Here is a 25,967-nt window from a genome sequence, read left to right as displayed (position 1 = left end):
AAGCTTAACTTAAGGATGGAGATGCAGCTGCCGGGTAGAGAATAGGAACTCACGTCCACTCCAGCCAGCTTTGGAGAATGCAGAAAGGCATTAGAGGGGTCTTAAAAGCCACTTCAGTGAGTCTAAAAATGTCAGCCTTTATCCCCAGCCAGCCTCCAGGCAGGGGGACAGACCATGTGACTTTACTGAAGTCCCTTCCCAGCCAGCCTTTTGGGACAGCTCCAAATAGGACTTATTGTTCTGGCAAATCCACCAAAGCCTTGGGAATCAAAAAGCTAAGGAAAATGCAGGACCATCTGCCAGGGCGCCTGCCTCCCCCACCCCCAATCCCCTCCTCCTCCCTCTTCGTCGTCGTCTTCATCTTCTTCGTCGTCTACTTTTAATTATGAAATGTCTATTGCTCGACGATCGATCTCCTGCTTGTAAGAGCAGCTGGGGTGATATATGGTGCGTGAGTCCTCTCATCCCACAGCGCGACTGAATATTGCCTTTGACGAAGTGCTTATTAGTCATGCGTTGGAGAAGAGGTGAAATGGCTTGTAGCTCTGAGGGAGGGCTTACGGGGGAGGGCTGTCAGTGCTGGGGGTGCTGTGAGGAGGTTCCCTTTTGGCCTCTCTAAGGAGAAGGACAGACACAGCCCAGAGGGACAGGCTGTCCTCGTTGAAACCGTCCACCCCTGGATAAGCCACCACTCCCAGATTTTCACTCAGAAATATACTCTCCCCTCTTCTTGACAACATGCCTGAAATTCTACCATTAGCTAGATCATCCTTTGGGCTTAAGAAGTCACCCTTAAAGGCTAGCATGGATATGAGTTCTAAAACTACTATTACTATTTCAGTAGTCACCTTTTCTTGAGCAATTATCCTTTTTTTTTTTTTTTTAACACATAAAGAGACCGTTTCAGAGAAACCAAGTATAAATGGACTAGAAGTGCTCAGATTGGGAGTCGCTCGGGCAGACTGATCTCTGAACTATATGTTTCCTCTAAGGTAACGTATTAACCCATTAGTACAGACTTTCAGGGGGTTGGGGGCAGGCAGAGCAGCCAAAAATTGCCTCCAGGATAGGCATAGAGTAGACAGATTTTAATTTGCCTAATTGATTGCCTCAGTTCCCTGTGTCTCTAGTTTCTCATCAGAAAAGTGAAAAGGCTCATAGGATTATCGTAAGGATTGAAGGAGATAATTCTTGTAAAACCCTTAGCAAGCGGACTGGCCCTTAGCAAGTGTCCAATAAATGTTAGAGGCTCTTGATACTAGTACTCATATTAGCCGCTCAGGGGTCTTTCTATCTCTGTATTACATACAGCTGGCATTCTGTAAATGCTTATGGGATTAATACATTTTTCCTGACCTCTATGGAAAATGTATGAACTGGACCATTCAGGATACTTTAGTTGATCCTTTGCTCTCATCCTTGTGTCAGTTAGAGCCACCTGGAAATAATGACAGTGGTGGTTGTGGTGGTGGCGGTGATGATGATGATGGAGGTGGTGATGATGGTGGTGGTGGTGATGATGATGGAGGTGATGGTGGTGGTGGTGGTGATGATGATGGAGGTGATGATGGTGGTGGTGGTGGTGATGATGATGGTGGTGGTGATGACAGTAGCCACCATTCCTGAGGCAGGGCCCTAGATCTGGGTTCTGTGAGGGGGTTAGGTGAGTTAGAAATGTGGAAGCCCTGATGGGGTGGAGTTGGGAAAGAGAAGAGGGAAAATCCCACTTCTTCTAGAACCTCTACATCCAAGCTACAACTATGTCCACTCTTTCCCATTTTACTACACCTGGGGGTCAATGACCATGCAAATCAGATGCCAGGCATGCCCCAGGTGCAAACCCATGATTTCAGAAATAAAATACAAACTATGTTTCACAGCCTCCAAGGGTATTAAGAGCCTGACAGTTGCTATCCCTGATCTCATCCCCTGACTTCTCTCTTCATTCCAGCTGTATGAGCCTTATTCTTGTTACTTGACTTTATCAAGTTCTTTCCAGGACCTCTGTGCTTACTGCGCCCTCCACGTGAAATCCTCTTTTTCTGGCCCTTGGCATGGCCAGTTCCTTCTCATCTTTTAGGTCTTAGTTTAAATGTCAGTTCTTTAGAGATACTTTCCTTGATCTTTCAACATAAAGCAGTCCCATTCCACCCCAAGTCATCCTCTATCCCAACATCTTGGACATTATCTTGATGACAAAGGATTAAAATCTGTGTCTAAATTCTTTGCTTGGTTTCTATCTCCCTCACTGGAAGCAGGGGAGAACGGTTCTGGCTACGTTCATGATTACTGTGTTCTCAAAATCTTGCATACAGTAGATGCTCAGCATGAGGCTTTTTGATTGAAGAAATGTGTCTCTATTGTGTGTGTGTGTGTGTGTGTGTGTGTGTGTGTGTGTGTGGTGGGGTGCTAATGTGAAGCCATTGTCCCACTGGATTATGGAAAGCCATTTTCCCCAGTGGTGGGATGTCTCTACAGTGAGTGACTGAAAAAGAAAAGACATCTCCGGTTCTGAATCCCCATCTAGGGTCATAAGGAGAAACTAGGCTTCTCCAAAGCACTGGGAAAGGATAGGGAAGGAGAACTGAGCTAGAGGTCAGTGTTTGCTCTTGGAGAGGCAGCCAGAAGGAGAGGGACTGGCTGAGGAAGAGATTCAAGTCAATGGTCCAGGGGAGCAGCTGGGAAGAGGGAGATTGGAACCAAGGAGAGAGACAGCAAGAGAAGGAGAAGAAGAGAGATAGATGGAGAGAGATAGAGGCAAAAAGAAGACAAAGTAGAGAGAAATGCAGAAGAGGGAAAGAGAGAGGTGGAGGGAAACAAGTGGAGAGAAAGTGAGAGGGAAAGAGGAGAGAGAGAAAGAGAAGGAAGGAGAAAGAGATACATCTATGAAAAGAAAGAGGTGAGGGAGTGAGGGAGAGAGAAAATTATATATAGAGAGAAAGGTAGGAAGAAAACAAGAGAAACATGTCTTTTATGGGAACAGTAATCTGTGCAAAGGTGAGAGAGACTGGGATCCCAGGAGCACATGCAGCAGCCTCAGGCTAGAGTCCAGAGCCCGCCCATTTCAGCACTCTGGACAGAGCCCTGAGTCTTCACCTGTGACCTTCGGCAGATCCTTTCCCTGTGTGGTCCTCCCTTTCTTAGCAGTCAAATGGGACTACTTACACTTGCCATTCAGAGGCATTGTTCAAGGGATGGTACAGAGCACTAGTCATTCGAGCCACCTGGAGAGTCTTAAAGAATATTGACGTCTGAACCCAATCCCCAAGTATTTTTATTCAATTATTATTATTTTGGGACAGAGGCCTGGGCATTTTTAAGATGGCCGCTCCCCCACCCAAGTGACTCGAATGTGCAGGTAGTAGGTGTCAGAAGCTCTAACCAGTGGATAGAAACTTCTGAAGAAGGCCAGCACTGCTGTTTCTCAGCCCCACTGTATATGCTACACTGTTAGAGAAATGGGGGCCCAGAGAGGGAGGTGGTCTGCCCCAAGCCATGCAGCCAGCGGGGCAGACACATTGGATGGTAAGAAAAGCCTGGAAGGGACCCTGTGCTGGTACAAAGGCTTAGCAACGCCACCTCCACCTCCCTGCCCGAGGGCCTCCCTGTCACCAGGCTGGCTGACACCCTCCAGCCCCGCAGGAAATCTGTGGACTGAACTCACTTCCCACGTGGATGACCCCCAGCCACAGAGGAACCCCAACATGTTAAATTCCCCCTCCTCATTTGTTCTCTGACCCATTTCACATCTGAGTGCTCCTCAGCAAACCCACCTTCCATTCTCTGTCCCAGCTGATGGAGAGGCAGGAAGGATTAAAGCTGGTCCTCTCGGGATGCTGACCAAATGCTTCATGCTTGGCTTCAAACACGACTGCTCTGGTTTGTGAAATCAGTAAGAACATCAGTGGGGTGAATCATCACCGACCTTAGCAGCGTCTCCTTCGTGGCCACGTTCTTATGCATGGGAGGAGGGTTGAGCAGGGGTTAAGGTTGCTGACTCCCTGGCTGCTCAGGTCCAAATACTGGTTGCCTCTCTGGGAATCTTATGGTGATCTAGGATAAGCAAATCAGTCTTTCCAACCCTGAGTTTTATCACCTGGAAAATAGGTAGTAAGAACTTCCTCTTAAGCTTCTTACAAGCTTTTTTGAAGTATGTCTTGAGTATGGTGCAAATATTTAACAGATGAGAGCTGCAAAGAAAAAGGAGGAGGACATGAAGGAAGGGAGGAGGAAAAGGTGATGATGGTGAAAGTGATGTGGTGGTGGTGGTGCTTTATCCTCCTGATTACTTTGATGACTTGTTACGGTCCTTTATGGAGTAACTAAGATCTGGAGAGGGAAAGTGACCTCCCTGGGTTCACACAGCAGACCATAGACAGAACTCACCCTCCTAATTCCATCTACCCTAGTCTGTGAAGTCTCCCACTAGGAGACTCCCCAGAAAGCCTGTTTCCCTTGGAATTGTCTGCAGCCCTGAGGATGGGTTTGCTCTGGCCCTCCCACCTCCCAGTGTTGATGAGGAGGTGAGGGGTGCCAGGCGTAGAGAACAGAACCCCAGCCCTGCACCAGCTGTCTCTGCACCTTGCAGCAAGTCACTGCCCCTCTCCAACTCTCAGTTTCCCCTCTGCTCAATAGGAGGGGGTTTTGCTTGGCGGCCATTGAGTGTCCCGAGGAAATGATATTCCAGGGCTCTCTGGGATCCCACCTGTGATCTACACTTCACAGTCGGTCCCAGGAGCTCAGGGAGTCTCTAGGGACACTTAACAGCTTCCGAATTCTACCTGTGGGGGATTCTACTGATGTCTGGGGAGTTTTCTGGTGGAAAAGCTTATTTCAATAGGTGCAGACTCAGGGGGTAGATTCTCTGGAGACCAGGGAGCCTGGCAGGATGAAAAAGGGAGGAAAGTGCCAGGGCTGCGCGGGTCCCGGTGGCTGCAGTGGGGGAGGCTGCAGGAGCATGTGCTTCTTGTGAGCCTGCCGGACAACCTAGAGAGTGTCAGAGCGTTTGCCTGCATTGTCTCAGAGAGTCTCCCTGTCCTGTGGAGCCTGACGGTGAGGTCCACAAGAAGAGGCACCAAGAGTGACAGCATGTTAGAGACTCAGGCACTCATGATCTTAGAGGCAAAGGACCAGGGAAACAGACAGAGACAGCCAAGGAAGCCCCGGGCTGGCCACTGATGGCCTGTGTTCATGTCCTGGCTCTGACACTCTCTGTCCTTTGACCTTGGGAAGACCCCTGCTCTCTCCTGGGGCAGTGCCAGCTTCTTCAGCCACCTCTGTTCCAGTGCTCATGGGTCTCTCCTGGGCTCTTTTAATGGAAGGAGGGACACAGGACAGGTAAGAACTGAGTTTTTTTTTTTTTTTTTTTTTTTTTTTTTTTAGTGACAGCATGGGTAAAGACTCACGAGGAAAACGTATTTTCTTGCTCTCCTTCCTTCCAGTGGGCATCGGTGCCTGTTTGTCAGAGAGAAAAGGAAGCAATGCACTTATTTACAAAAAATGCCAAGAACAGAGGGAGGGAGGTAGAGTGGCATTGTTTCCCTCTTGGTTTTGGACACTTAAGTTGTAGTATCTGTATTTGGATGGTGGCTAGAAACAGGAGGCCTGGGGCTAGACTCCACGGGTTTGCAATCCTGGCTCCACCAATCCCAGTTGTGTGACCTTGGGCAAGTGAGTTGGCGTCTCTGAGTCTCAGCTTCCTTGTCTCTTAAATGGAGATGATCATTTCCCCTCTGTGAGTGTCAGGCTCCCCATCTGTATTGAGAATCAGCAAATGCACTGATAATCACTGTTTACTTACAAATTGTCTCTCTCATTTGACTCTTAAAAAATAATCACAAAAGTTAATGTGAAAAATGTGCCCACTGGCTGCCAGGCACTCTTCCAGGCACTTTGCATGTATTAACTCGCTTGACTGTCCTCCAGCCCTGTGAGTCATGTGTTACTACTATGGTGACTGCATGACAAATGGGGAAATGGAGGCTCTGAGAGGTCAGTCTCTTGGTCAAGGGCACCTTGGCCAAAGCCATCTATCTTTAAAGTGGCAGAGCTGAAATTGAACCTAGTTTTTTTTGGCTTCAGTCTCATGTACTTATCCGTGACTCCCTAGGTCTCCTGACACCCAGGCCATGGCCCAGAAGTCAGGCTGCTGTGGGTACCCAGCTGTCCTGCATCCCCACCTGGGTCTGTCAGCCCAGCTCAGAGTCTGTTCCCCTTCACGCACACTGCCCTCCTCTACCCGCTGCAGAGCAATCTTGCTGAGCCCTCTGCGGGGCACTGGCCAAGGTCCTGACTGATTATTGACAAATTAAAAATATAAGCTATTGACCAGACACTGGGATGGAGTCCCGGAGCCGAGGACCTGAATCTCAATGAGGTAGCTGAGCGTGGAGATCGATTCTGCAGGTGGAGGAGGAGGCGGACAAATTGCCCCCTGCCTAATGCAGAGTCTGATGCTCTGGTTAATAACCGTCCAGTGAGAAGCAGGGGCAGGCCTCTGCCTGAGTCAGCTCTCTCCCCACCCAGCAAGAGCCCCACATTATACACATCTGATCTAGCCATCAGCAGCCCCACTGGAGGAGGAATCAACTAGCCCCACTTTACAGATGTGCCCATTTAGAGATACACAGTGTTGTCCAAGGTCAAAATCTAGTAAGTGGAGGGGCTGGGATTTGAACCCAGATTCTCCTAACTGTAAAGCCTGGAGCTCAGAGACTCAGGCAAACCATAATATAAATCCTGGCTTCATCTCTTTTAGCTGTGTGACTTTGGGAAAATCACTATACCTCTCTGAACCTTTTATATAAAATGTGGATAATAAAGTCTACCTTGCAGGTCTGTTACAGGGATGAAATGAGAAGGCGAGAGATAGCTCTTTCTGCACTGGACACCTCTGTATGCCCTTCCTGATCCTTTTTATCCTTCTCTGTCTGCAGTTCCACTCAGGTAGCTGACCCACGTGGGCCATATCAGCAGGCTCCCTTGCTCTCTGACTCCCTGTATGGTTTGGCTAACAGGAGGCAATGTCAGGAAATTGGAGGGCAGGATGAGAGTGGGGTTGAGGTATTTCTTCATTCTGCTCCCTCCCTGGCTGGCTCTGGGTTGACGCGGCTGTGCTGCCCTACCCAAGGCCTCTTCCTGTTGGGTGGCTCTCAGTTCTCCCCAGTACCCAGCATCAGTCCTTCCTGTGGATCCTTTAAAGTTAGGGATGGAAAGGCTCCCTGCTTTTACACCTCCTAGTGCTGCATCGTCCCTTGTTGCTTTCCCCGTCTCCCTCCCTCACTCCTGTAAGTATCCCACCCTTAAACTCTCCTAGGCTACCCCACCAAATGCACCTTTGGCTTCCTGCCAAGACCCTGAGGATCCACTTTCTAAACTGTAAAGTGTGGTACATGTGTTAAGGGCTGTCCTTAAAGGCGTTGCCACCATCATTACCCTTGACGAGTCTCTCTTTTCCATTCATCCATCACTGCTCACACGCCTCTGTTAACACCCATGCCACTGAACAAATACAGCTGTTTGGACAGCGGCCGTCTCTGCTGGACTGTTACTTCCTGAAGGCAGAGCCTGGAGTCATGTGGCCCTGTCCTGGCTACACTCCCTGTGGCTGCACCAGGGTCTCAGGAAGAGCACAGGGAGTGTCTTACAAATAAAGGAGCCTTAGATGACTTTTCCGAGGTCACACCCCGAGAACCTGACATGGGACTAGGACTCAGGCCTCCCAACTTGCAAAGTGAGAATCTGAAAATACTTGTTAAATAATGAGTGAGTGAACAAAAGGATAGATGAATATCACCACCCCCAACCCCGAACCAACAGATTAAAAGTGCTCCGTCCTTCCTCCTGCTGCAGTGGTTCTCACCCAGAGGTGATGTTTGGCCCCCGGAGATATTTGGCCACATCTGGGGACATTTTTGCTTGTTACAACTTGGGGAGTTTGCTACTGGCATCTGGTGAGTAGAGGCCAGGAGTGCTGCTAAACATCCTAGAATGCACAGGACAGCCCCCTCACTAAGGAGTATTTGACCCAGTATGCCAGCTGCACCAAGGCTGAGAAACCCTGTCTTACCATACACGTCTTTTGAGGCTCCTACCTGTCGGAATGGCCTAATTTCACTGGATTGGCTAAAATATTTTCCTTATTATAAAAATAATAGGTGATTGTAATAGAACACTTATATAAAAATATAAGGTAGAAAATTAAACATTGTCCCCAATTCCCAAACCCACTGTTAATTTTAGGATGAATATCCATCTGCTAATATTTCTGCATTTATGCGGGTCCACACAGACACGTGCTCACACATGATTCAAGGTCATTTCGAACATGCAGTTCTGTGTACAGCATATTTGCCATGTTCTGTCTTAATCATTAGTCTTTAACAACTTTCTGAATGGCCACACAGAATTCCATTGTGTGTACATTCCATAATATATGCAGATAATTGGGGTGATTTCAACCTTTGTACCTACAATCTTTCCTGAGGATGGGTTCTTGGAAGTGGGATTACAGAATTGGAATGTTTAAGGCTCTTGATACATAACTAGATGCCTTCCTGAAAGGTGATTCTACTCCAGCAGTGGTCAAGGGCCCGAGTTCACCTTCCCGTTGCCAGTACAGAATCAACTCATTAAAATCCGTGCCAAACCAGCAGTTTGCTTCTAGTGGGATTGGCTGTATACCTTTTTCCATGTGTTCATCAGCCATGTACATTTCTTCATCTGGGAACTGTCTGTCTGTTTCCTTTGAGTTCTTTTCTCTTAGGGTTTTAGTTGTTTTCTGTTTGATCTGTAAAAGCTGGTTAAAAATATGGAGGGCACTAACCATTTGTTTATCATAAGGGTTACAAATATTTTTCATCTGTTCAGCTGGATTTTAATTTCATTTATGATGTCTTTAGTCACACCTTTTTTCCCCCTCCTGTTTCATTTCAGGTACTCAAATCTATCCAATTTTCCTTTCCTTTGTGATTCACTTCTTTCCTTTTTTCTGCTGAAGAAATGCCCCTCCCTGGTGTCATTAACTCCCTATTTTTGTCTTCAAATTTTTATTAGTTTTTACACTTGGCTCTGCATTTACAAAATCCATCTGGAATTTATTTTATTTTATGAAATAACAATCTAGGTTGATACTCTTTTTCTTCCCAACCCCCCCCCCCCCAAATAAAGGCCATTCTCCTTGGGGGAGGATGTCAAAGCACAGTGAGCGTCCTCTCTGGGAGCTCTGTTGAGGCCCCTCCCCAGTCTTCTCAGAAGCAAGGGGGCGCTCAGCATTATGGGGGCCCCAGGAGATGAGGGGCATGCTGGCCTCCCTTCTCCAGAAGATTGTGAGGTCCAGTCCTAGCAGGTTAGGCCATCAAAGGACCGGGTGCTCTGCACTCGCACAGCAAGCATGCCAGCTGATCCCCTTTCTCCTTTGAATGCTTTGCTCTTGAAATTAACTCCAGCTGGATGCAAGACCCTGCTTTGGTGAGACACCTTCTGAGTTTTCTGTAAAGACTGCACTGGCTGCATTCTTCATCAAAGTGTGCTGTATCCCCAGGGTGAGGGGCTGTATCCATCCGCAGCCGCCCCAGGGGATGGAAGGGGATCAGATTGGACTCAGCTATTTTCAGGCAGGCTCCCCTCACCCCAAAATACCTGTATGTGACCACAGGTAAGGCTCTCCCTGCACCTTGCTGAGTGCTGTGTATTTTATCAGTTAAACAACTGTGCCCTCTCCGTGAAGGAGTTGTGAGCCTTCGATGAAATAACAGATGTAGATTGCTTTCCACTATGGCTGGAACACAATGGTGCACTTACTCGAGATGGTAGCTGCAGAAATCATGCCACTATTTTCCATTTTCAAAGCAGGAAAATTCCTGTCTAGCTCAAGGACATGATTTGCGTCTGTTTATGAGATAGAATTACAGCACTCCCTGCGTATGACTTTCTGGGTAGCTTTCCAGGAGCCTGTCACCTGGGGAAGCGGTCAGTGAAGAAGCTAACATCTTACCAGGAGCTCAGGATCTAGAGGCTCTGGAGATGCACTCCCTGGGTTTAAGGCCCCCTTCCGGCCCTCCCTGGCTGAGGCCCAGGCTCTCGAAGCCTCAGTTTTGTCATCTGGAAATTAAAAGCAATTGTACTACTATATGGCTGCCTCCTGTATTATTTTGGAGCAAATCTAGACACTCTGTCATTTCATCTTTGGATAGTGCTGTATCTCCCTCTGAGAGATAAGGACTCTAAAAACTATCTTAAATTAAGTTTTAAACCTCCGTGTTATTATCACCTTAGGTGGTTCTTAATATGCACTCAAGTCTGACATGCTGCCCTGGATGCTCTGCTGGCTCTGTGAGGGGAGGGCCAGGGCTGTCCTAGTCATGGAAGCATTTACAAAAATCCTGCTGATGTCAGCCGTTTGGGTTAGAACTTGGAATAAACAAGGAAGCAAACAGGAGATAGGAAGAGCTAAACACGTCCATGAAGGAAGGAGCCAGACTTCACTGGCAAAAGGAGTTTTTTTTATTTTTTTATTTATTTATTTTTGCCTTTTTGCTTCTGCAGCCCCAAGCTTGGAGCTTGGCACTCTGGGGAAGGCACCAATCAGATTGTTGCCTGCATGTTGGAAAATATTTATGTCACCTACCAAGCTGGGAGCATACTCAGCGGGTTTCCCGGGGCCGCCTGATAGACAAGGTCGCATCCCAGCAGCTGTGAGGAAGGAGGCGTGCCGGTCTGGCAGCTGTGCTCGGTGCTGGGGGCTGCCAGCAAGCCTGGCATCGCACGTTAGAGGGAGACGCACTTCTGTGACCACCAGCTCGAGAGCAGCGGGGAGAGGGGGGATCTCTGCTGTCTGAGATAGCTCTGGGGAACCGCAGACCAGCTTGGGGGTGGGAGTGGGGTGGAAGGTTGGAAAGGACGAGGAAAAAGCATGGACAGGGGGATAGCGCCAGAGTAGGAATCTAGCATTTTTGAGGTGTTGGCATCGTGAAAAGTGCTTTAAAAGTGTTATCTGCATGAATCTTTGTCATATCACCTGAGATGAACAGGGTCATGACCATTTTACAGATGAGGAAACTGAGGCTTTGAGAGAGTTGATGAAACAAGGGAGCTGGGTCTAGTCTGTGTTTCTCAGATCCTGTAGAGCAAACATTTACCATCAAGCCATACTCATATATATGTAAAAAGAAAAACCCACAAAAAACGAGCAAACCAGAAATTCACCACCAACTACTATCAATCTATCTGTCCGTCCATCCATCCATCCGTCCATCTCTCGTTAGCTAGCTGTTGTCATTTATCAACTTGCATTCAAGTTGTGAAGTATTATCCTACAGAGTTGGAAAGACCTCCAGTTTTGATCACAGGAAACAGCAAGCCCACAAGATAGGACTCCAAAGATCAACCTTACATTTCCACCACTCCCATAAGGATGCAGATTGCACCAGTCTGCCCTGGCCAGTTGTTAAGAGTATGAACCCTGGAGCTAACCGCCTGGGTTCAAATCCCAGCTCTGTCACTTATCCGGGGCCCTTGGGCAAGCTGCTTTTCCTCTCTGTGCCTCAGTTCCTCACCTGTAAAACACAGATGTGAATAGGACTTCTAGGAGGAGTTTTTAAGTTTGAATGAGTGAATATTTGTAAAATGCTTAGCACACCACAGGGAGCTGTGCTATATGTATTTGCTGTCCTAGTTACTCTGGCTGTGTAAAAAAAATCGTCCCAAAACTCAGTGGCGTAAAGCAGGCACAACCACTTATTATGCTCACAGAGTCTGTGGGTCAAGAGTTCAGACAGGACACAGTGGGGATGGCTGGTCCCTGCTCCATGATGTCTGGGACTTCAGCCAGCAGACTTGAAGGCTGAGAGTGCCAATTATCTGGAATCTCACTCTCACATGTTTGGTGGTTGGTGAGGGTTGTGTGCTGAGACCCCAGGTGGGAATATAGGCCAGCACATCCATCCACAGCCTCCCTATGGAGCTTGGGCCTCCTCACAACATGGCGGTTGGTTCCAAACCTGGGCATCCCAAGAAGAAGAGAGCCAGGTAGGTGCTGTGTGTTTTATGACCTAGTCTCAGAAGTCACATGTTATTACTATTAACGCACTTTATTTGTCAGAGCAGTCCCAGGCCCTCCCGGGGTGAAGGGGAGGGGGAGTGGACTCTACTTCTTGGTTGGGCGTGGCAAGGGATTTGAAGAACAGAGAGGTTTGGAGATGTTGCAGTGGCTCTTTTGGAGAAATATGAACTGCTCCAGCCGTGACTGGCCATACTCAAGCTGCAGGCATGGGGATCTTGGGGAAGGAGGTCTCAGCAAGTCCCTAAGGCTGGAGAGCAGATGCAAAGGGCCTACAGCAGCAATGTCAGAGAGGTGGAGTGGGGTGAGGGGGGAGTGGAGGGAGACAGGTGCAGGGGCAGCCCTGTGGTACCCTGTAGGCCACCATAAGGATGTTGGGTTTTGTAATAAGTATGTATAAAGTCAAATGAATGAATAAATAAATGAAACAATGGAGAGATGGATGGGCTTATGGATGGGTGGGTAGATGAGTGGATGGATGGATGGATGGATGGATGGATGGAGGGATGGATGGATGGAGGGAAGGAGGGAAGGTTGGGTGGATGGCTCGATGAGTGAATGGTGCATGTATGGACAGATGAAGGGATGGATGATTGGATTGAAAGGTAGGTGGATGGATGGATGCCTGGATACATGGATGGATGGATGGGTATGTAAACAAATGGATGGGTGGGTGGATGAATGATTGGGTGGATGGGTGGACAGATAGGTGAATAGGTGGATAGATGGATGGATGGATGGATGAGTGGATGGATGGATGGATGGATGGATGGATGGATTGACGGATGGAAGGAAGGGTAGATGGAAGGAAGGGTAGATGGATGGATGTACAGATGGGCTGTTGGTCCCTAGGAACATATGCGGTAAATTTAATCTATGCCGTTTTTTCAGCATTGCCTTTCCATTTCTGACCCACATTAGAGCCTTGACCCAGTATGGGAAGCACCCCCGGAAGAGCAAGGCATGGCACAGTTGATGCCCAGACGCTCTCAGGGGCACAGGCTGAACCTTAAATAACGCCTTTTCTTTCACAGGAAGAGTCGTTCTGGTGGCGCAGGCACCGAGAGGCGTTTGGGGCAGGCAGCCGTCACTAACAGATTCATTAAGCTCGCTCCAGAGCAACGATAAAAAATCAATTTAGTTCACCAGGCAGCTTGAACGGGCGCCAGGAGCAGGGGAACCCTCCCATCCGTGAGCTCAGGGCACACAGAGAGGTGCTGTGGAATCAGTGGGGCTGGTGCACGACAGTGCCCCATGGTCGGGGACCCCCCACTGCAGGGCGCCAGGAGCTCTGACAGGACGCCCCGGGAGGGGGACGACAGGCCCACAGTGGACTCCTTCGAGCATCCCAGGCAGTGTAGCAGACACACCTGATGGGCTGGCATGCTGGCCACGATCCTGCTCCCCCACTTCCTGATTCACTCATTGACATTTTAACAGTCCCTGAGAGCTGACTGTGAGCAGTGCAAGGGCTCGGGGGACTGGGAGGGCTAGGCAAGGCCTCTCCCTCGTGGAGCAGATGCATGCAGGAGGGTGGGTGTGAGCAGAGGGAGAGAAGATGCCACGAGAGGGAATGTTCATCCGTCAGTGTCACAGCAGGAAACAGGTAACAACCTGGGGTCACCAAAGGGACCTGTAATGCAGGGAAGAGCAGTTGGCGTGTGGCCGGTTATGAAGGGAAGCTCAGGGATGGTGCCGCACCTCCAGGTCAGCAACAGTGGGGAGTCGTTAGCACCCGAAGCCTGGAGGAGAGGGAAGGTGGTGTTCCTGGGACCTGGAGAGAGGTGAGGCTGCCCACCAGGGCCTGGGCTTCAGGGGCAGAGTCAGGACAACAAATTCCCCAGCCTGCCTTGCCTTCCGCACCCCGAGCCCCTCTGGGATCTGCATCAGGATGTCAGGGCTGAGTGAGCCAGGTGGTACAGTCGGTGGAATCTACATTCGCAGGGCACAGGGCTGGGGGACTCAGGTAGGGGAGAAGTTGGAGGAGCAGACGGAGAGTAGACAGTGCAGCCCTGCAGAGCCCAGGGACTCAGCCGGGACAGAAAGCTCTCACTGAGCCTCATCACGGAACGTCGTGGCTCCCTACAGAGTTCTCGCTGTGTCTAGGATGCGTGGGCTGGTGGCGCTTTCCTGGGAGAGGCTGGATGAAATAAACGGATGGAAGTAGGCAGGAGGTGGGGAGAGAGGGACAGAAATGCGAAGACATGGGGGTCCCGGGAAAAGTGGTGGGGTGCGGGGAGTGAGGGAGAGGGGCAGAGATGCAGGGACGTTCAAAGAGACAGACACACAGACGAAAAGACGGGGATGGTGGGGGGAGGATGGAGAAAGAGGAGTAAAGAAGACACATGAGAAAATGTAACTAAAGGACAGAAAAAAGGGAGAAAAAAGGGGGATATCAAGGAAACAGAAGGAAATGAGAGAAATTGCTGGAGCCCAGAGTGCCGAGTTCAGCTTCGGGAGGCAGGGCAGAAAGAGCAGGAAAATACAGATGCAACTGAGAAGATTCACAGGAGCCCCGGGGGCTGGCCAGAGGCAGGCGTGGGTCTGAGAAGTCACTCTGCCAGTTCTCCAGAGATACAGAAGGCCCAGGAGTGGGCTTGGCCCCTGGGCTCCTGGTCTGTGTGACCTCAGCCCGCATCGGAAGCAGCTGGGCCTCAGTTGGCTCATCTATGAAGTGGGGGTGACTCAGGGCCCATGTCCCAGGCAGGGGTGCAGAGGAGCTGAGTGGTGAGTGGACAGTGCTTGGCACGGGGTCGCGCTGCCCTCAGTAACATGGCAGCTGAACTGTCTGCAGGGAGACCACGAGGCGTCTGTCCGTGCGGGGGTTCGGGGTCCCAGGGACCGTCCCACACAGCGTCTCTCTAGTTCTCTCCCAGATTGTGGGCCAGCGGGGTTCTCTACCCAACAGAAAAGGGGAAGAGAGTAACACAGACCCCCCAACAAACACCACATGTGCACATGCAGTGCACATAACATAGAACACACGCTCACATACCACACGTACACGTCACGTAAAAGGCCACATGTGCACACGATACACACATACTACAAACACCACGCACACTGTACGCGGCACACACACACACACACACACACACACACCCCACAGCTCCTGAGCAGAGCAGCACCTCCAGCCCTGCTCACACTGACAAGTCGGGAGTGGACCGGGCTGGACCTGGTGGCCAGTGAGATGGGCGCAGACCATCACGGGTCTCTGCAGAAAGGTGCCCACATCACTCACCCCCTCAACCCCTGCCTCCCCATTGCCCCCGACCCCAGGAGGCCAGGCTGAGGGCCCAGGAGCCTAGAAAAATCAGTGCAGAGAAGAGTTAAGAAAACGGCCTGTGTGAACTGAGGGAGAAAGAAAGGGCTGGTGGGAGAGGAACTGAGACTGGCCGGGACAGGAGACTCTGAAAGACACACCTCCAGTGCCAGTGAGGCCTGGTGGGGACAGAGAGGGAGACCAGGAGGGGTTTGGAGGGCACCTGGGCTGGGGTTGTGCTGGGAGCCCCTGAGGCGGGCAGGGTGCCGAGGCAGGGAAAGTGAGGGACTGAAAACAGGAAGGCAGGGAGACTGGGGCCCAGGGCTGGGAAGTGACTTTGTTAGGGCATCCAGCAGGCTCGGGGCTTTCCTACGGCACCAAACTCTCATTTTACCCACCTCCCTGCTTCCTTGGTCACATCAAAAAGCAAACTGGTAATTAGAACAGGAGAGAAATGGAATTTCTCGAACCCCTACTATGCGCCAGGCATTTAATTCAGTGACTGGTGGGTTCCTCACAATAAGGGTAGTGTGTCTGTGTGCCCTGATGATTTCCACTTACAGAGAGGGAAATGGAGACTCAGAATGGGGACCCCCACCAGGACCTGGCCGAGTCTTTCTGGTGTCAGCCCTTCCCGCACCCCTCTGGTTTGCCTCCCATTGCTCTGGACCCTGAGATGAGAGGGCCCTGTGTGGACGGGGTGGAGAGGAGAAAGCTCTCACCATCATTCCTCTGGGTCTCCCTCTGCCAAGGAACGCAGCCAAAATTCCTTGGAATCTGTTGCTTTAAACTACGCACAGGGGAGAACAGAATCAGACAGGGATGTTTGTAATGGTTTCCAAATGTCTGGCTGCAGCTGCCTCCTCGGCAGTGAGAGGCAGGGAGGCCTGGGGATGGGGGAGGCCTGCTCCCCGCCTCTCCCCTCCACGTGCATTTCAGGGGTGCTGACACTTCTGGAGACCTGGGGGGAGGGATGTGCTGCTCCGTTGAACACGCTAAGGGATGAAGGAGGCGATGATGGTTCAGGGTACCGCTCTCCTTATCTGTGAAATGGGGATGGTCACATCACGATCAATCACTCCTCCCCTTCTACGAGGTCCTTTACATGCATTGACCAACTTGATAAAATCTCCCAAGGATCTCCTTGGCTTGCCCATTTGACAGGCCATGTAACTGAGGCTCAGAGGTGAAGGCCCTGGCCTATGACATATAGTGGTGACTGAGGGAGCTCTTGAATCGGGTCTGTTTCCTGAATTCTTGCTCTTGTTTCGCATGGGCCAGGCGCATGGGAGACATTCAGATGATTTAAAAGCTACGTTGACCTGAGCCTCTTAGGGGTCAGTGGTAAGTGTTAGTGAGTCCCCTGTGAGTCACACAGACGTGATCCCTGTGGGGACGGTCATCTCTGATAAGTCGTCCTCCCCCTTACGAAGACTCAGTTTCCTCTTCTTAGAGTGGGGCGTGGTGGCCTGAGACTTGTTGGTTTGTTGTAGGGGGCTGATTGGATAATGAATGGGAAAGCTTTCCCACCGCTGGCGGGCACACAATAGGTGGTTTTTAATAACGTCAACAGTATAATATAAACAAGGGCTAATTATTTTTGACTGTCTGCTGCTCTTTATATGATTTTTTTTCTCTCACTCAATCCTACCTCCCATCCTATGAGGTCAGTTTGATCCCAGTTTTACAGAAAGAATGAGGCTCAGAGAGGTTAGGTGGCCTGCACGAGGTCACACAGGATGTGGCTGAACTGAGAGCCTGGTTTATTGAGCCCCTAGGCTTTTTTTTTTTTTGCCTGCCACATAGGAGCTTAAAAAAAATAAAAAAAGAATCACTAGCCTCCCCTTTTCTCCCCTATGCGGAATTTACTTTTTTCTTTTGCTTTCATAGGTGGAGATCTGAGGTCCGGGGCCGAAACAACATGCTTCAGCCAACTGACAGCCTTGAGTCCTGCAGCAGGTTCCAGATCCTAGAGAAAAGGGCTCAAAACGCCGACAAAGCCCTCCCACCATGCCCCAGGCCCCTCCTCCAGCAAGGCTTCTTCCCGCAGGATCGCATCTCTATGAAGGTGAGTTAATCATGATTTGCTCTTAATGTACACACACCTGGTTTGTAGTTGTCCGATAAGGAATATGAAAGAGATTTCTTGCAGAAAACAAGAGAGAGAAGATGATTCCGGTTGCCCACAATTCCCCTATTTGGAGAAGACCACGGTTTGGCGTTTTGTTATTTGTTCCTTCTTGGTCTAATTCCCATCGTGAGCACACACAGTACTCAGCTCTGTGTATATTGATTTTTCCCTTAAAGCCAAGTCCATTGTTTTCTATTGATGAGAATAGTAAGTACAGAAAGATGAGAAGATAAAGTCCTATTTAGAGAAAGTTGCCTCTGTGAATATTTTGGCATGGCCTTACCCAGGGTGTATCACTCACACACATACCCCGCAATCACACGTGTATTTTTGATATCATTCACTTCCGACTTTGGATCGAGGTCTCAAACTCAGAAGCCCTGGCTGCTCACAGGAGTGAGTGCAGGGATCAGGGGTCGGGTGGGGGGCGAGCAAGCCGGACTCCACGTGTCCCACCGACGGGGACATCTGCCGTCACTCTGCCTGGCTGCTGCCTCGCAGGAATGCAAGCCCAGCCTTACTATGTGTCCCAGTCTTCCAAGAAATCCCAGAAATCAGGAGTTCCATCTGAAAGCTCCCACTTCAAAATAGTGCAGCAAATTCCATTTAAATAAAGCTTATGTGGGACAAAAAAGACGCACCGTGGGGCTGCCCCGAGTTTGCAGACCTCTGTGTTAGGTGTCGTGCAGACGTTCACTCCTCATGTTTAATTTGGCAGACGTGTGGGGTCGGCCTGCTCTTGTGGAACTGGCTAATTGTGCAATCTCTCATGCATCTGCTCCAGCGGCTTTGGAATCAGAAGGGCACTCTTTCTCCCAATTTTCTTCCTGGTGTGTTAGCTTCTTCCCAACCCCCTCTCTCCAGCTGCTCCCCATCCTGTTCCTCACCTCCACCCCCCGCCCACCAGCGCCTAACCATTCAATTTTATTAATGGCTGATTTTTTTTTAAACTGTCCGGAGGCTGCTGCAAGCTCCGTGGTTGCCAGTGGCTGATCGATATCTTGGCGGGGGTCGCGGGGCGGGTGTTATTTCATCAGCTAAGTGCCGTGTAATCTACGTGGTAAATCCCATAGCCTCTTTTGGAGCTGGCCGGAGACCCAAATACGCAGCCCAAGTGGAATCGGGAAGAGACACATGGGGACCCCTTTGAGGGTTGACCTGGGTGTCGCTGGTCCCCCATGTTGGCTGCATCCCATCTCCTCCCACTCTGTCTGCAATCCGTCACAACCAATGTCTTCAAAGTTTGTAAGGCTAGTTAGAGTTGCTCCATCTGTGGTGGGGAAGGCCTGATTTCATTAGAGGGTCACAAGAACGCTCCCTGGGGAGGAGGATGCTTGGTTCAAAGGAAGAAACTGAGGCAAGGAGAGGCTTCAGGGCATTGCCGAGGCCCCAGCAAGCACATCCAGATTCGAACCCAGGGCTGGCTGATTCCCAGTCTTCCTGCACAGAAGCTGACTCAGAGGGGGGCAGCCTCAGAAAGTTGTTTGCGTGCAGCCACGTGGACCCCTGGCCCAGGCACAGGGGAAGTCCCTGTGGCCTTGTGAACAATTTTACCCCATTGCTCTGGTTCCCCTTTATGGAGACTGGTAGTCCCAGACGATGTTCAATTACGGATTTATGGCCACCGCCAGGGCCTGTGAGCCCTCTCCTCCGCGGCTGGAAGGCATTAAAGCTGCGAGAGGATGGAAACGGCTTTCCTGGCAACAGAGGCCCTGTGAGAACTTGAGCTCCCTTTATAAGGTGGCTCCCAGCCCAGGGACTGGATTTTCCTGTTATTGGAGGGTCAGTTTCAGCGTGGAAGGCAGGGGGGCGAAGGTGTGAGCAATCTGAAACCTGCAACACATGATTTCCATTGATTTTCTTAGCAGGACACCTGGGGGCCAGGTTTTAGATTATAGTGACCCTGCCGGGATGGGGGCATGCGGAGGAGCCGGGGGTCTGAGAAGCTCTCTGAAGGAGAAGGGAGTCCAGGTGGTGAGGGTCCAGGTGGTGAGGAGCATGGGCTTTGGAGCTGGACAGAAGGGGTTGAGTCCCAACTGCTCCACCTCCTCCCCTGAGAACTGCAGATTTGCCACTGCAGCTCCCTAAGCCTCTATTTTCTCACCTGTGAAATGGGGATGATTTTGATACCTGCTTCACAGCATGAATTCAGTGAGATGATGCGATTCACGTGCTGTACCCAGTGCTCAGCGTGGCTCGCCCCCACCAAGTTGGACATCATCACCAGTAATGCAGGGGGGACATGAGGACCCCTCAGTGGCTGCTGGGGGGCAATCCTCACAACAGCCCATTTGAAAAATGACGTGGAGGCTCAGAGAAGCGTGAGGTGGCCCATTCTCCCAAGAGCCCAGGACTGAAGCCAGATGCGGCTGGCCCTTCCAGTTATACCACATGACCCGCCCTTCTGCCCCATCCCCCGGAAATTGATGAGTGAGAGGCGGGTAGGATCCGGTGCCCAATATGAGCAAGGCGACTGGAGTAAACCCTGCCTTCTGGAGACCCGGAAGAGGAGGCTGATCCCGGGGTGTGTGCTGTGTCTCTCCACCTGGTACCCTGACAGCTGAGGTGGGGAGCCATGGTCTCAGGGGGCTTCCCTGAAGTCAGAAAGGAATTGTGAATCTCCATCGGGTTGTCTCCTAAGGGCAGAGACAGGGGAGATTGGGTTCCCGATGAACTAGCAGGGGGCTAGACTAGCGAGGGTGGAATCCCCGCTCTGGCGCGCTCAGTGCATCTGGGACAAGGCATCCCGCCTCCCTGAGCCCTGGGCTCCTGACTCGTGGATCGAGGGGATTGCTTGGCAGGGATGTGGATCAAGGGGACTGGTCGGCAGGGATGCCCAAGAGAGAAAATAAGCGAATGCAAAACGGCTGTTGAAGATTGATTCTTCTGGACCCAGACCCTGAGACACTGGGACTTTGAGTGCAGGGGGTTTATCGAGGTACAGTGGGGCAGACCCTTGGGATCTACACCTTCCAAGGAAGGGAACAAGCAGGATGAGGCAGAAAGGAGTTGGGGTGCAATTCAGCTCACCAAGGGCCCCAGCTGATCCCACGGGGGGCTCTAGAGCTGAGATGGCTCTTTAAAGTCATCCCGCTTAGAGGCAAGGAGGCCAGGGCTGTGTACCCCCTCACTGACCAGACACTGGAAGAAGGTTTGACCTTGGACAAGGCAGTGTTCTCCAGCAAAAGGCAGTTGCTGGGGGCAGGGGCTCAGCTGGGAGCTGTCAGCAATCGCAGTAGCTGGGGCGGGATCTAGGTGGCCGCCACAGCACCCAGCAAAGAGCTGCTCGACACCTGGGTAGGTACAAGCACGTGGCTGGCCTATTCCTCCGCCAGGGAGCCTGCATTAAGGCACTGAGGGCAGGCAGGGGTGAGAGGAGGCTGCCTTCCAGGAGAGTAGGAAGCCGGACTTGGGGAGAAGATCTGATAGATGCCAACAGGGAATTCTGCTCTGTCGTGATGTTTCATGGGGCTGGGTCTTAGGTGAGCCCGTTGCATGGTAGTGGTGGTGGCAGGGAGGAAGTATGTCCCCAGAATTACACAACTGGCAGCATCTGGGTGAGGGAGGCAGGAGGTGCTGCCCCCAGGATGGAGGAGAAACGGTTGTGCCATCCGAGCGACCCCCGCCTACCCCGTCACCCTGCAGCGCTGTGCTTTCCAGCCGATGCTCGACCCTGGAAAAAATTGACTGCCTGTTTCTGCCTGACTGCTCGAGAGTTACAGGCTGCAAAGACAGGGGAGGAGGGGGGTGAGGGCGGGCTGCTGCCTACTCATCAGGATGGATTTTTCTGCTTCTCTGCTTGTAGGAAGAGCAGGAACAGGATACGGGAGGCTGCTCAAGGCGTAATCACTGTGCAGGCGAGGGCATGTCAGGGGCTGGCTCTGTGATGGAGGCAAGAGGGAGGGCGGGGCAGTGAGGGCAGAGGGGGCTCTGGGTAGGCTGAGGCCTCGTAGCCTCTCGGGGAAAGTGGAACCCAGGGTTCCCCCAGCTGTACACGTGTACCCCCGTCTTTCCATCTCTCTGTCTTTCCATCTCTCCTTCCTCCTTCCCATCCTTTCATCCATCCTTCCTTCTTTCCATCTATCCATCTTTCCTCCCTCCCTCCCCTTCTTTCCCTCTCCTGTCTTCCTTCCTCCTCACCCATTTATCTAACCACACATCCCTTAATTTATATACTTTCCAAACCCACCCTTTCTCCAATCTTTCCTGGGGCCTCACTTGCTCACATTTCTGGGGATCTTCCAAATGCCCAACCTGGTACTGACCCAAATGATGACCAGGTCAAAGATTCTGTCCTCGTGGACTTCACAGTGAGCAGAAAAGGGCTCTTATTCTTGGTAGGTCAGAGCTCTTTGGGGTAGAGGGAGCACCCAAGGTATATCGGCAATGTTAGAGACACTTGTTGGGGCCCAGAGGGCTTCCTGGAGGAGGATGAATTTGAAGTCAGCCTCAGAAAAAGAACAGGATGAGGAAGGGGATGGAGGCGTGGAGGAGCAAAAAGTTTCTGTGGCTTGGCCAGTACTTGTGTCGCCAGAGGCTGGGGTGCAGGGCAGTGAGAGGTAGGGGGTGGGAAATGGTTTAATTTAATGCAGATCATGAAAGGTCAAGAATTTTGACTTTACTCTGCATTGAGTGGGAGTCATTCTTATAGCAGGTGAGGATCCAGAACATTTGCCGCTGTGACCTCTCACTCACTCGCCACCATGGAGCTGCCTGAAAGGCAGAGAACCTCGGGGTTCCATGGAACACAGTTTGAAAACCACAGAAAGGTGGTGGGGAGCCTCCTCTGAACTTTGACGAGCCCACATACTGCAGGTTCCACCTCTTGCACCATCAAGAATCTGAGTTTGTGGGGGGACAGAGAAGCCTGCTTTTTTCTCCAAGTGGGAATCAAGTCCTAGTTCCTTAGGGAGACACACGAGTTCCTCCAGAATGTTCTAACCCCCAGGTTCATCCCTGCCGTTCTCAGCCCCACTTCCCAGCCCTACTCACATGGTCCAGCTGGCCTCTCCCCGGATCCACTCCCCCCACTCCTGATGTCTTTGCCTGGCCTGTCCCCATTCTGTCCAGTTTTGTTTGGGTCCCTGCTGACCTCCTTCCAGCTCGAACGTCTTCTTGACCTCCGGTGACCGGCTCTGAGAGCTGAGGTCAGGTGCCACCCTGTGCACAGTCGGTACTCAATAGGTGCTTGCTGAATGCCGCCCCCACCAAGAAACCAAGAAAAGCATGAATAACAATGTGGACCCACAAGTTCATAGACACATGTCTTCGTTTTCCAGGATGAGCAATTCTTGTGGGGAGAACTGGGTAGGGGGAGGAAGGGGGCTCCATCCTGGTACACACTAGGTGCTCAGAAAGTGCCGATTGAGGGAAACAGAGTGCACCCATGTCTCTGGGTGGTGCCAAGGGAGGTTTGGGGGGTTTGAGATGGTGGTCATTGACGGTCTGAGAATGTCCCTCAAACCTCAGGGCACACTGCCCCCCTGCCCGCCTTGGCCTAGCGCAGGGAGGAGGGTGGGGCGGGGCATTCTCTGTGGCGTGGCATGTCTCCGGATGTGTGCCCTCCTTCCAGCTGTTTACATCATTAATTCACACGGCCCAATTTGCAATTGCACTCCAACTCAATACTTTTTTACGATGCAATTACTACTCAGAGATGAATTTTTTATGAGTTTCCTTTGAATGTCTCCAGGGCCCTTTATTCTTGAAGAAATCTCCTCTTGGAAGAGGGCTGATTCTCTTAGAGGAGGAATTGAAAGCCCTCTGATCCTCCCAGGCACCACCTAAGTGGCCCCTCTTCCAGGCAGCCTTCCCTGGTTGTGATGTGTGGAGAGGAAGGGCCTCCTGTGGCACGGGCAGCAATACAGGTTGGTGGTCAAGAGAACAAACTCTGGGGTCAGCATAACCTGGATTCAGATTCTCACTGCAACATTTAGTAGCTCTGCAGGCTTGAGTAAATAACTAAACTTCTCTGAGCCCCAGACTGTCATCTCATGAACAGGGATCAGTGGCCATGTGGCTACCTGTCTCCCAGACTTGCCTGGGGGAAAGAACGCAATCTTGCCGCAAAGTACCCGGCACGCAGCTAGCGCTCGTGAAGTATTTGCTGTTATTATCATCGTGTGCAGTACGAGGGGCAGCGGGCATTCAGCCCCTCAGATAAATTCACCTTCTTCACCTCCGTAGTTCATTGGGTGGGGAGGGTAGAAAGGTGCAAGGGACCGCCCTCCCCCAGGAGACACAGAGATTGTCTTTGGAATTTAATGGCCATGAGCTTTGCTATATGGCCAGGTTTTCTTTCTTTTTCTTGCCTGTCCCAGTGTTGGTCATTTTTCTGTATTGCACCAGGGAAGAGGGAGCAGGAGGAGGCTGGGCGGGTGCCCTGGGGAGGTGGTTTACACCTTGTAGAGGTTTAGACAGCCTAGAGTCAGACATGCGTCCGCTGCTTCCTGGAGCTTCCTAGACCTTGGGCTGAGAGGTGTCTTTGTTCCTCTTAACTGATGTAGCACTTAAGGTCCAGAGAGGGAAGGGGGGGCCTGAGGACCCACTGCTCCTCAGTGCCTGAAAGTCTGTGCCCATCTCTGTACCCCAGACAACTCCTATTCATCCTCCATGTGCCCGCCCAAATGCCCCATCTTCAGGGAAGTTTTCTCTGAATGCCCCTGGCGGCCTGGATTTTGCTTTCAAAGTGCTTACCAAACCACTGAACTTGTAAAGGCCTTTTCTTTTTCCTTTCTCCCAGTGCCTACTTCTTCCTCCTTTCATCCTCCTCCCCTTCCCCTCCCTCCTCCTCTTCTTCCTTCTCTCTCTCTCTATCATCTCTCTTGCATCTATTTATCTATTTAGCAATCTATCCATCTATCTATCATAAGTTCCCTTGCCATTTTGTTGAAACAACATTACACATTTTAAAAGCAAACACTTACACAGCAAAAAAAGCTCTCTCACCTCCTTGTACCCTAACACCCCAGCTTTATCCCCAAGGCATCCCCTGTTCCCTTGTGGATTCTCCCAGACCTTTTCTGAAAGTACAAGTCCACGAAAGCCCAGCCAAGGACTCTGTTCTTTACAAATGGACACACTGCCATCACTATCTGAGCCCTGGCTTTTTCCACTTAGAGGGTTGTTCTATGTCCTTACCGTACTGCTATCTGCTTCATTTAAAGGGCCACATGGTACCCTATTCTAGGGTGAGCCAAACTACATCTATCAATGGACCCTTTGTCTTCTGTTACTACCTTTTTGATGTCTGTTTCCCCAATTTGACTATAGACTTTGTGGGAACAGAACAGTTTTTGTTTTGTCTACTTCTTTATCTTCAGAGTCTAGCATGGGGAGTCTGAAACATAGCAGGTTCTCAATAAATAGTCCTTGAAAGGATGGATGGATGGAGGATGGATGGAAGGAAGGAAAGATGATTAGATGGATGGGGAGATGGCTTACAGAGCCTGGCCTGGGTCTCTGGTCCTTCTGCCCTTTTCCTGTGGCCTGAGGGATGCAGCCCCTTGACCATCTCGCCCGAGGGAGGACGCAGTGGGGAGTCCCTGTCTCCTGGCAGCGCCCGTCTTGAAGATGAGCACGTGCTGTCCTGCTCTGAGGCTCTGTGAACCCGGGAGCAATAAATAGCAGGCTTCCACCCAGAGTGCTCCCTCGGACACTCACAAACAGCAGTGACTCCCCAAGGCCTGCCAGTGCTGGGTGGAGTTGCACCACGTTATGGAAACTTCTATTTCTACTTTATAAAAACAAAGTAGGAAAGGAAAGCTGGCTCTGCGTGAGCCCCACACTGGCCCTGTGAGTCATCTTTATCCAAGCAAGACGAGCAAACCTTCCCAGGACTGGGCCCCTCTCTGAGCCATCGGCCAACAAGGTCGCGTCCCCCACCAGCCTCCCACAGCCCTGTCCGCCCCGGGTCGCAGACTCAGATGCCCCCAGGGGCCAGGCCAGAAACACGATGAAAAGTGAGGCCAGCACAGAGCCACATGGAAAACACTTTTCTCTTCTACACCAGGAACTTTGCATTTTTATGTGAAATCTCCCAAATTTTAAATTCTGGAAACCAATTCAGATATTTTTAAAAATGCTATGTAGGCTACGCTAACCTGCAGAGGGCTGGCCTGAGCTGGAGAACCAGTGCTGTGAGCCTCTGCTGGGCACTCCTGCAGGAAAGTCAGCAGCCTTCTGGCTACCATTTGGGTTTGCTTCTGAGTTCCCTGTGGTCAGGGGCCCTGTCTGTACATCTCTGGATCCCAGAGACCCTGCAGACGGGAAACAAAAGCAACTGTTGAGGGCTGTCTCTGATTTGAATGAAAGCATCGGTTGTACAGATACGTATCAGTCACACAGGTGTGTGCTGCTCTGAGTGATGGGCACTTCCTTTGCACCTCTTTTCTCCCTTCTTTCTGGTGTTGATAAGCTAAGGCTTGAGTTTCAGGTAGCCCGAGTTCAAGTCCTTGCTCTGCCACTTACTAGCTGGCCAACTTTGGGCAAGTGATTCAGCTGTTTTTGGCCAAGCC

The 25,967-nt window shown here is 51.0% G+C and overlaps 1 protein-coding gene across 4 annotated transcripts in view; it reads left to right on the top strand.

Annotated features, from left to right (window-relative positions):
* Nucleotides 1–25,967, top strand: part of LOC116660893 — a 377,599-nt gene that overhangs the window by 168,507 nt on the left and 183,125 nt on the right. For all 4 annotated transcript variants that reach the window (XR_004316534.1, XR_004316533.1, XR_004316532.1 and 1 more), the window contains exon 4: nt 17,211–17,388. Coding sequence is in view for 1 of the 4 variants with exons in the window: in XM_032471404.1 (XP_032327295.1) it covers nt 17,242–17,388 (147 nt within the window). In the remaining 3 variants the exon portion in view is untranslated. The remainder of the gene's footprint in view (nt 1–17,210; nt 17,389–25,967) is intronic.

This window comes from Camelus ferus, chromosome 32, assembly GCF_009834535.1.
Source record: "Camelus ferus isolate YT-003-E chromosome 32, BCGSAC_Cfer_1.0, whole genome shotgun sequence".
Taxonomy (NCBI): domain Eukaryota; kingdom Metazoa; phylum Chordata; class Mammalia; order Artiodactyla; family Camelidae; genus Camelus; species Camelus ferus.
Note: the sequence above shows the minus strand (reverse complement) of the source record. Positions and strands in the feature narration are given on the sequence as shown.